The 11,930-nt window shown below is 45.4% G+C and overlaps 1 protein-coding gene across 1 annotated transcript; it reads left to right on the top strand.

Moving 5' to 3' along the window:
• The first annotated feature begins 321 nt into the window (after positions 1–321).
• LOC149352246 (uncharacterized) lies at positions 322–6,814 on the top strand. The gene is made up of 5 exons (XM_089581407.1): positions 322–479; positions 3,661–3,722; positions 3,859–3,948; positions 5,091–5,117; positions 6,646–6,814. Exons 1-5 carry the CDS (start codon positions 407–409, stop codon positions 6,703–6,705), a joined length of 312 nt encoding a protein of 103 aa, XP_089437533.1. The 5' UTR covers positions 322–406; the 3' UTR covers positions 6,706–6,814.
• The last annotated feature ends 5,116 nt before the right edge of the window (positions 6,815–11,930 follow it).

The following is an 11,930-nucleotide window of genomic DNA, read 5'->3' as shown; positions in this document are numbered from 1 at the left end:
GAGAGAAAACCAGGAAGGCAAAGCGAACCGGCCAATGATCAAAAGGCGCGATGCGTATCATCGCCGCACCAAAGTTTCCTGTTACACGACGCTCCTGTTGCTCTGGGCAGAAAACAGCCTTCCTCTTTCGATATTTTGTCCGTCTAATTTCTTTAGTATATTCATGTTCGCACTTGAAGAAGAAAGGTGCGCAAGCATGGGTGCTAAATATAGAGAAAAAAAAAGAAAGTAACAAGGAAAAAAGTCGGACGGTTCTCTTGATGTTTCTTGTGTAGTCAAGGACACCGGGAAAGAGAGTGCGTGCGCATATATAACGGGCGGCAGCGCGCGGTTATTCAATCGAGCTCGCTCTTGCACTACTTGTCTTCTTCCCGTTGCTCTCTCGCAGAGTTTCAGCCCGTCCAACATGAAGGTGCTTCTCGTCTGTGGACTCATCTTGGCTGGTGCCTTCGTCGTTAAGGCTGGCCAGGAGCTGTGCGGTAAGCAAGCCTAAGTGATGGTGTATTTTTTTCCCTCTGATTTTCATACATCTGGGCACTGTACTTTGATTTTGGTTGGGGATATCGTCTTTCGCCACGAAATCCTGAACCAAATGTGGGACGTGATTGCATACAACGCACGTTTACGACCCGTATTTCTCGGACTGGACTTGCCTCTTAATGATGCCGTTTATCTGGGCCATCGCACCAGTTCGCTCGTGTTTCTCGTGGCCGCTGTAGGTGCAGATCCCATGAAAGGACTTTTTTAAGCGTCTTCAAACGTCGGCGCTACCAAGCTTAATTGGAGTCCAATCTGCACGTTCGTTAACTCTCCGTTTTCCAAACGCACCCTCTTGTGACTGAAGTTCAGTGCTCAAAGAGTGAATATAAAGTAATTTAAAAACAGAATAATCATTAAAATTGATGCAGCTGGCAGAGAACTAAAAGAAACAAATAAAAGCGCGAGAGTAAGGTGCACATTACCGAACATTGTTAGCGGAAGGGTTTCAACGTTAGCGGGAGTTAAAGAAGCAGCATACAGTTTTTACATAAAGATATAAAATAAAGCTATGGGTGGCAGCTTTTAAGCAACAAAAATGTAATTTTTCTCATAGCCGAGTGCTTAATTATCCAGGAGGGATCTCGGGTTTAAAGAAGAGATGTAACAGCCGTCTAAGATAAGCCAGGAATATTCACGTTCGAAATGCCACAGCTGGCAAAGCTTTTGCTGATAGTGGTCCAATAAAGAAACGCACGTAGAATCACAAATTGGCACCCATACGCGCTTTTCATATAGATGGCAAAATTACGTGCGGCTACTGCACTTACTTTCAATCGGCATAAAGGAGAATCGCCATCCTACACCTTTTTAGCACTCGCTGCATGTGCGGACATTGGTTCGGGCGATAACGCTCTAATGCAGCTGCTTCGGAAGAAATGCTTTTTAACCAACAACATTCGTGGCTTTTGCAGCCTATTATACGGCAGTGACAGTTTGTTTAGACACTTTTACTTCACCCTGACGGACGGTTTTGTTGCTTCTCGCATCTGTGTGAGCTCCACATGCCAAAAAAAAAGAATCAATTTTTTGAAATCCTGTTCTACCTGTCGACAAAAAGTGTTTGTACTTAGCCAAATTTCCGTTTGCACCCCTTAACAACAAGCCTCCCTTGTTTTTTCGGTGTACGAAGATTACTACAGCCTTACCGAAGGTGCAAAGTCGAACTTCTTGATTTTCTAATATTTGCACATGCTGGTAATCCCTTCTAGAGGATGGTTCTAGCGGATCTCACTAGAAAAAAAATTTACCACAGGAAATACACTTTAGGATAAAAAGTCTTCTAATGAGTCTGCAAAGAGCCCTTAAGCAGCAACTCCGGGAAGGTTTTCGCACATTTGGAGTTGATAGTCATATCACATTGATTAGAGTCCCCTTTCTCCGCGGCAATAAAAAGTTGTTATATATACCGAGCAGAGCTGTTTTAAAACAGCGAAAACAACGAACCGAAACCGAAATTGAGGCTATGGCTACGGACGATGCTTCCCTTGACGCAGCGATGACGGCACAAACATCACTAGAAAAGCGCTCGTACATGGGTGCATTGAATGTCTTAAGTAGCGACTGAAAGCGATGAATCCGTGCATAAAATGCCTGACACGATCCAATACAAGCCTCAATATTTTGTTAGTGACGCATTCAGCGGGTATTAACATGCTGGTTATATTCATGACGAAAATGTGGTGTTGCTTGCAAAAATCATCTGAACTGAAGGCATGGAAAGGGGCAAACTTTAAAACCGATTTGCGCAGGAATAAAATGTCACATGGCTGGTAAACTTGGCAGAAATTTATCAGGAACGAGGGGCAAACCTGCAGTATACGTTTCATAAGCTCTCCAGTAGGACTTTTCTATAAGCAGTAGTCCATTAGGACTACTGCCAAGCTTTTATAAGCTTGGCAGTCGGAGTAACGCTCACAAATCCTTAAATGCTTCCTTCTTATTTGATCTTACCACGACAAGGAAAAGGATATTACCTTCAGTGACCTCGTGAGCGAATTATGTCGCTTTGGAAGCCAGGAGAATTGCTGGTGACTTTAAGTGAATTGAAGGCCCTTAAATTGCTTCCGAAGTCCTGCAGTATGTGGCATGTGGGCGTCGACAACACAAAGACAGTGGACGGACACACTGGTTACGTTAAGCATGGTTTTTTTTTGCGTAGGCCCTGAGATTATTCCTTACGCGTAAGGAGAAGGCAGCCAGGGTTCTTGCTTTTCGTCCTGCGCATCTGGCTTTCTTTTATTAGTCACTATAATTCTTAGGCGATGCAAAACACTGGCAGTGATCATTGAATATCATTTGCTGCGTCACCAGTGTGTCAGTTGGCGTAAGAAATTTTTAAAACTAAAAAAGAAAAACAAAGACATCTCGTCCGTATTTTCTAGTTAAGCTGAAACTAGAAACTCTGATAAGATTTCGAGCTGTACAACCACAACACGAAACTCTTGATGTTCTCTTTCACATCAACGTACAACTATGCTGCCCCGGAGAACATGTGTTGCTTATGGTAGGCTTTTAACTTAGCGTTGCCGTGCTCAGTAAGGGTCTAAGTGAGCATGCGCAGATGGTCCTGAGGGGTTACCTGCTGGAGCACGTGACAACTGGGCACTCTGCGCTCTCGTTGGCAGCTAGGAGAGCGGCGTACGGTGGCGGTGCACGGTAACGCATTGCTAGTACGCTGTGATGCCTATATAGATTTTAACCGCTAAACTTCCAGTTCACGAATTCTCTTTGCGCGGCTGCGAAGATGGGATAGTATTCCTGTCGGTTTGCAGATAACGTATTGACTAACTTGGATGCACTAAATTTTCTGAGGTTTCGCAAAGAAAACGGTACATAAATATACATTATCCCTTTACCTTGGCGAACTCTTCACAGGCACCTGAAAGTTTTCTCTCCACTTTGGACTGGTGTAGCTAGTTTTGCATTTAAACCGCGCTTAGTGCAGGGTCACTTTGTGCCCTTTTGCTTTGTACATTATATACACACCAGCCACTGCTAGTCGCAGTGATATAGAATCTTTGGATTAGCTAACTTAGTTGCAGCGAAAGTCAGTTCACACATAACTCCATGTGATAGGGTAGTACGCAAATTTAGCTTGTTACTTTTTTTTCCGCTTTTCAGGACTGGACCATGACCAGATCAAGGCGACTCTGAAGTGCATGAGCGAGCACGTCAACTCTGAGGTACTATCAATAAATTAATCTGCGTCTTTTGTTTTCTGGCGACCGTAATCACAACATGAATGCAGAATGCCTAAACTGCTTCTTTGTCTGCTGTCACCGGTGCAGACGTTTTAGTAATGCATTATTTTCCTCGCAGCTCAAGGGGAAGGCGTCCGAGATCATCCACAGCCAGGGCGACAACCTTGCCGAGCTTGTTAAGAGGCAGTGTGAGGCCGAAGTGGACTTCGTGAGTGTACCATTTCGACACTGTTTGGAAGCAAATCCCTTTTACAACTTAGCTCCTGAATCATTTTCGAAAAGATTATTTGCTGTGTCCGAAGTTGTTTTAGTTTTAAACGAAAGTTTGCAGGGATCATGAAGGTAATCATATCTAGACGGCATTGGTTCCTAAGTCTGCGTTACGCGTACTTTCGGTATGAAAATGGCTTCTGATTCCCCTCGGCAGCAAGTTTTCTCATATTAGAAAGTCCTAATGGCTGCGGTAATAGATTAGAGTTCGCTTACCGGGGCATACGTATTTTATTTTCTGGAACTGTAGCATAGCCTTTTGATGTGAAGCTTAAATGTGTGTACCTAAACTAATTAAATTAAATAAAACACTCCTGAAATTGTCTTTGAAGTTTATTGTGCTCTATACTGAGTTGTTCAACACAGAAAAATTGATAAGCATCCTGAAATGTTCTAATCAGCAACTTTTTAGTACAGTCGCATATTTTGCAGCTGGAGGGAAAGTGACCCTTTTGAGCGAACGCCACATTTTTCGAGATCTTTGTTTCATTTATAGTAGGGCCGGTCGAATAGTGCCAGGCTGCAAATAACAATTTCATTGTAACATGTCCTCTGCACTTTGCATTCGCGCAGGTTGTGCGGAGCGCCTCTAGGGTAAAATATGAACTTAGAGAGGACTCCTGGAGACTGTGAACCCATCTGTTCTCCTTCTCACTTTAAACACTTCTTGTAATTTTAATACCTTCATCACCCAAAAACTCATGTTCTACCATATATAGAACTGCTGCGCAAGCAGGTCATAGGCATTTGAATCTCTGCATGACCACCGGCAAACGACATTTGATGAAATTTTATGAAAAAGATACATTCATGATAACATATATAATCATGCTTCTAATTAGCGTCAGATAAATATGAGAAAATAGAAAGAGGCATACAGTGTAAAGCATGGATACGGTTTGATGCAACGAAGCATGAGGTGCCGACAGAAATCCGGCTCATTAAACGGTGTTGTTTAAACGTGGTGTTCTAAACACGTACAGATTTCTTTTTCAAGGCACTGGAGTTAGGCGAATAATAGTGCACAACGAAATAACTCGACCAGCGCATAACGAATGAAATTTTCTCGTCTTTTCTTAGGGTGAGCTGCTCAAGACTGTCTTCTCCGTGAGTACATTTTTAGTTTCTTTTATTCAGTCTTTAAAATGTTTTGTACTGCTATGGAGCAGACCTCTGAGTGGAAATGTCATCTACTTTCACTTTCGTGTATAAACAACGGGCATAATAAGTTCTAATTCTACGCCTGAAAAACATAGACGCCAGAAATGAAAAGGTAGATTCAAGTTCCGCTCAACCTAACAGTTTCTGCTTTCCCTTTGCCTTTTCGTTACGCCTTTTCGTCAGGGTTTCGCCATAATCTTCATGTGTGTGTGAGAACGTACCCACTAAGGAAAGATAAGTCTTTTCACATAAGAACACCGATGTCAGCCCATGCGAAAGATTTCGCGGTATTTTCAGCTAATGGCGGTTGAGTGATACGACGACTAAACATATAACGGGCTGCTTATCGCGGCAGTTTGACTACAGTGCAGCACTTTTTTAACGGCCGGATCTTGAGGGCTACGAGATGATATAAAAAAGAGGGTGCGCTCGCGAGAAAAGCACTTGACGAGCTCGCCGAAGTAGTCGGCGGTGTACGTCATCAGACGGTGATCCGCCTCGGAGGAATACCACGGAGATTAGAAACGAGAACAAAGGAAGGAAGCCGTAAAAAAAAAAAAAAGAAACGGGGAAGGTACAACTGCGCAACGCGTGCGTAACAGCTGTCATCAGTGCCGTGGTCGCTGGGGTGAATGGACACGCACACTGTGCGTGCCGCCGATAAGCCGGGTGGATGTAAACGAGGGCGGAAAGGCCTTTGCAGAGTATACCGAATAAGGCAGAGGGAAAGCAGTAAAGCCGATTGCCTCGCCAAGGTTGGCTCAAGAAGAGGGTGCGTAACAGAGTCGTGCAAACACAGAGCGCTAATCGCCAACTGCTGCCCACTATGCAGTTTCTTATAGAAAAGCATGTCCATTTCGTGCATTGAGTCACAAAATAAGTTGTAGGAAGAGAAAAAAAATATTACTTGACCAGCAGGCCATACAAAGACGCGATGCAGACATAGGGATAAGTTTAGGGCGACTCCTTCCCGGCGTCTTAACATTTTTTGCGGCCACACAGATTCATTACAACTAGGATTGCCAGCTTGGCAATGACCCTATTTTATATCCATTGATAGCTTGAAACTCTATTGCTTTAGTCTTTACACACTACTTGATTACAGCGCTGAAGAAAACAGCGCTTCCACGTATCCAACAACTCACAACCATGGTAGTATAGTTTGCTAGGCCGGACTCTGCTTCGTCTATGCATCCTTTGTCTTCAGCTTGTTCTAGTCTCGCACGAAAGTGGTGCGAATGTGACCAGATCCCGCGCTTTGGCTTCAAAGTAATTGACATGAACTTTGTGATTGAAATATCAAAGGCTATAGCAATACAGTTCAAGACGAACCGGTTCTATGTGCTGCTGATGACAGCTGCACTATTAAATGGAATGGGTAAAGCAAAGGAGACGCAAGGTGTTTGGGTACGAATAGGAAACCGTTGTAATGAGCTTTCTTCACATGTCCTTGGTTGTTTTTGTTTTCTTATAGGCGGAGGAGGCCGAAGCTATCAAGGAGGCCTACGGCAAGTGCAAGCCTGGCCACAGTTGAAGTGTTAGACGACGATCGAAGCGTGCGACGCAGTGTGCGCAACACGCATCAAAGCCGATTTTGTAGGCGGGTAGAGAATGTGATGGAATAAAGGCGGACCTCACACCGATCTACTTGCTAATTCGAGAAGTCATTTCGTATTTCTGCGCTGCCCCTATGACCATGCCAACTGCAGCGTAGAGCTGGCTCCACGCGCGGGCACAAATCTCACATCAAAAGCCTGACGGTTGCTCTCTGTTCCGTCACTGGATTTACATGCAACAAACAGAGAACATTACGTGGAATTAGTAATTCGTCCATTGGAGGGTCGTCGAAATAGCTGTTAAATCATGAATTCTCAACAACTGCAGCGATCGCACCAAGTGCAAACGCGCTGTGCCCTCTCACAGCCACTGGTTAGGCGAGACAGAGAGAATAAACTTTATTGATACACTGGTCTTGGGTGTTGCTTGACGATCAGATGGATCCGTTCCAGAACTCCAATAGCGCGACCTGCTTCACGAACCTGGTCCATGAGCTTTAGCTGTTCTTCTAAAGATACGCTAGTCAGCTAAGCCTCCCACTACTCGTAAGACGTATGTGTCGTCTTTTAAAGTTCATGCTTGCCCGCACACCCCCAGAAACGTTGAAAATTCTGGACTTGCGCTACACCTGGGGCAGGAGTCATGGTATTGAGTCGGATATATATTGCTTTGTTTATGCAGGTTTAGAACTGAGTTTGTCCGCATTTGGCCCCAAGCTACAGCATCTGCTGTGCTTAACTTTTTGTGTGGTGGAGGATATTTCCTTAGCATAAGATTTAATGTCGTTCGCTATATGGGGAACAAAGGGCTGTGAGGTTAGGATGGGAAGAACCCGCTCGGTTAATCAGCGCTTGAGCTAGGTTATGAGCTGCAAGAGCCGAGCGCGCATCATGTGCAGGCATAGCAACGATTTCTTACATCCGCTAGCGTCAAAAAGTCCGCTTCTGTCATTACGGTCGATGTCGTATGCAGGCGTACACACCGCGTAAATGTCTCCGCGGCGGCTTTTATAATGCATGCATGGGCAATACTACGGAAATCTGCATTCGCTTCAAGATTAAATGTTGGTATCGCAGCTTCTGCGTAGTAACTTAGGCGCCCAACTCCCTGTCACTCGTCTGCTGTCAAGTTTTAAAACAAACAGAAAAGAAACAATTTTATGTGTTTATTATTGCGACATTCACAAACAAGATTGCGCAGTAAAAAAGTCCATCAGGCCCATATATCATCCCAACATCGATCAAAGCGAAGATAAACTGGCCCAGAAGGATCTACCCATTGGGGGAGGCAGAACTTGCGAAACCTTTGAGGTCTACGAGAATGCAATGAAAGTCAAATTTTTGATGACCGCATTTTATGCGAAATATTTTCTTAATTTGCATCCAGCCCTGTAAATCATGAGAAAATTGTCGAAAAAGTTCTTTTACCATTTTGGACAACGTTGACTCTGTATATTAGAAACTTCCCCACACATGTACCGAATGCCCATTAGACGTGTTTTCTGCCGTTTATAATGCTGGCGTACTAAAACGGCAATTTCGAACAACTTAAGTTACTGCAATTCTTATTCGTACCAAAGCCAGCCTTCTTGAGCTACGCAATGCAACTGAAAAAAAAAGAGAGAAATAAATGAGTTCTATTCAAAAGATCCGATGTTCCGGTTCGGGTCTGGATCCACTGCATGGGACCAACACAGCGCCTTCACGACCCTTCTGAACGAGCGCCGAGATGGTCCTGGAGTGTTTTGTGAGGGCCTTCTTGGTCTTGGCAATGTTTTCAAGTGGTTTCAGCCAACTCCTCTTAAGATTGGTTGATTTGGCTTGCGCGGGTTTAACGTCTCAAAGCGACTCAGGCTATGAAAGACGCCGTAGTGAAGGACTCCGGAAATTTCGACCACCTGGGGTTCTTTAACATGCATTGGCATCGCGCAGTACACGCGCCTCTATCATTTCGCCTCCATCCAAATTCCACCGCCGCGGGCGGAATCGAAACCACGTCTTTCGGGTCAGCAGCCGAGCGCCATAACCGCTGAGCCACTGCGGCGGCTCCGCTCATAAGAGGTTACGGTAGGTGAGAGGGAAGGATGAGACGGTATTGTTCGCATTCCCTGAAGATGTGCTGCGCGGGGGGGGGGGGGGGGGGGGGGGTGTAGGAGACTACGCTGGCACTGGGGGCGAGCGTAGAAACCGTGAATGTTATGAAGAATATTCCGTGGCAGCACAGAGTGTCTTACTGGTCATTTTACAGGGAGGCCTTTTATTTATTAATTTTTTTGTTTGGGGGGGGGGGGGGAGGGGCTGGGACAGTGGATGGGACGATGGTTGAGTGCAGTGTTCGACGAGTAGCACGATAATGATGCAGTAGTGGGCATCGATTGTTAACGTGAACGTGGTGCGACTTTCGGAGCGATTTTCGGCGATTCTAGCTAAAGCGCAGGGTTTCACATCTGCGTTCTCACGGAGACAATCGACCCAACCAGCCCTTTGCTCCAGATCTGAGCGCAGGGCTCCAGCGTCCGCGCTGGGATCTTGGACGGCGAAAAGACCAGGTTTTGTTGTTTCGGACGAGTGTGGAGCCGCGCGGCGTTGTTACGGACTCTGTCGTGGCTACCCCAAGGACAACAAGCGCCAAACCTATGGTCGAAATGCTCTTCGTGGGCTTGCGTCTTTATATACAAGGCGCTCGGCAGCTACGCACACCTTTTGCCAAAAGTTTAGAGGCCAGGGAGTTTCCTTCTGATCCAGACTGTACGGTTTGTTATGCATCGTCAGCGTTCCAAATTTTTCAGATGTGAGAACTCTTGCTTTCCTCCCTCCAGATCTCTCTAAAGTGCTGCAAGGCGAAAGCGTTTCCTGGCCACAGTTTGTTTTTATTTACTTTTTATTTTTCATATCTTGTTTTTATTTATTTTTGCTCCTTTCTTAATTTTATTGTTTTTATTTTTATTTTCACATCTTATTTTATTTTGTTTTTATTTCTGTTTATTTTCTTATTCTTATTTTTTATTTTCCCTTTCTTGGCTTTACTCCTTTTATTTTATTTATGAAGCCCATGCATTCACTAGATGCGCCTTTATTCATGCTGGAACCTTGAACCTTTTGAGCAGTGACGCCGAAAGGCGGACGAATCTGCCAACGCGTCTGTCGACACGGCTGCCGACGCGTCTGTCGACACTTCTGCCGACGCGTCTGTCGACACTCCTGCCGACGCGTCTGCTAACGACAGTATGAGGCATTAAAGGCTTTCGCCTTAATATTGGTTCTGTGTGTGAATTCGTCGGCCCTCATTGTAATGCCAGGCGGAAGCTCTAACCACTAGGCCACTGCTGCGGTGGCCTAGAGAGAGTAAATGCAGGTAAAATATTGCGAAAGTCATTCAAACCGGGCATCTGATGAGCAGGGCGTTCCTGCTACCTTCTAGCGTGACAGAGCTGAAATAAAAGAAGGAATACATGGCCGGATGCGGGAGAGTCAGCAGCGATGATAAGATTATGAAATTTGTTAGGATATGGATCATCGGGAGAGGCCTCTGTTCTGCAATAGTTTTAACCTGATATTATGGTCATGATTCCCAATCTTATAACTTTATTTATGATCCTAGTGGTCAGAAGTGAGTTCTGTGACTGGGAGCCGATAACTACTGATGCTCAAGCGGACACTTAAGCAAACGTGTGCCACCGTTTCGTGCGCACAGGTGTCTGTTCGTGCCAACATCACGGCCATTTGCCGGAGATAGATGAATAAAAAATGGCGGGTGTTGCTGAAATGTTGCTCCTAACAACGTGGCAGCTGTCGTCGTTCTAATCGCGATCACGTTCTCAGAATTTCGCATGTGGTGTTCACAACTACAAGGCGCTCGGTGCATCCATCCGTAAAGCTTGACCCCAACGCCTTTGTCGTATCTGGCATTGCGGGACATGCCACAGGGATAATAATAATGATAACACGCGAATTTCCGGCCAGCCTGCAGAAGTCGGCCTAAAAGTGGTGTATTTCGACCAACAGTGTGATTATTCTCATGTGCGAGGGCGGCAGTGAGAGGGGAGTTGCGGCGCATAATTGCATCTGTGGCGCTAGTGAAGTCCACCGGTGGTATCGGGATCAGTGCAAGGACCTGCGGAGTTAGATTTTTCTATTATTTTTTGAAAGTGCACGTTTCCACTGAAAGTGTCGCACTTATACCTCTGCTTTATAGTTGCATGGCCGAGGACAAGTACGAGGATAAATGCGAAAAAGAAAAAAGAGAAAAATTTAGGAACAATCAAGTGGACTGATGCCAAAGAAATGAGATACCATGCTTTTTCACTCACCAATCTATTGCGGTTCCGATTCTATTCCTATTATGAGTTCATTATCTTTCGCTCCTAAATGTATTCCAATTCTGATTCTATTCCAATTCCGGCTATGCAACTACGCAAACTGTGTCATATTGTTAGATCGCGGTCAGTCCTCATATACCAATACCGGCGCAGTTGCGCAGCTGTTAAGCGATGCGCCACTGCACTGGCAGGTGGCTGTTTCAAACGCAGCCGCCGGTGGGGCTTGTGAGACCAAGGTTGCTCTTCCGGAGCAATGCGAGAGTAATTTTCTTCTTAGTCATTCTAATTTCTGCTGAATAATTCTTCGTCCGGCATCTCCCTCCTCTCCCATACAAGTGTAGAGGGCGAGGGGAGAGAGATGGTTTACAGGTGGCAGGTGGAAAGATTCAAATCCCCTATACACCACCGAGCAGGTGGAGGCTTCACACAGGCGCCGACGCCACCGGACAGTTTTCGCCTTCATGACCCTCCTAATGTTGTCACATTATAAGACGCAGTGAACGAAACATCTAGTGGAGCGTGCCATTATACAAGCAAAAAAATGGCTGACGGTTTAGCATTGCTAAGCACTGAACATTGTGCGAAAGAACGGTTTTTTGCAGATGGACATCACCGCCAACTACCTCAAAGCGCGGTTGAGGTGTCCACTAGCCCAAGGAGTCGGTTATGCACCTTTTTTCCTCAAAATCAACGGAGTCTAAACCTTCCGCTGGTTTTGGAAAAAAGGAAAGGTGCACAACTGCCTCCATTTGTAGATGCACGCCACTGGCTACTCACATCGCGACTGAGGTGTCTACTGGCCAAGAAAGCCAGTTGCTACTCATAGCCTTCACACACATACACAGACACACACCGCAGAAACCCGGGGAGTGTGGATAGAAGTG

Source organism: Amblyomma mixtum, chromosome 3, assembly GCF_055824585.1.
Source record: "Amblyomma mixtum isolate Tamu chromosome 3, ASM5582458v1, whole genome shotgun sequence".
Lineage (NCBI taxonomy): Eukaryota > Metazoa > Arthropoda > Arachnida > Ixodida > Ixodidae > Amblyomma > Amblyomma mixtum.
This window is presented reverse-complemented; position numbering and strand designations above follow the sequence as displayed.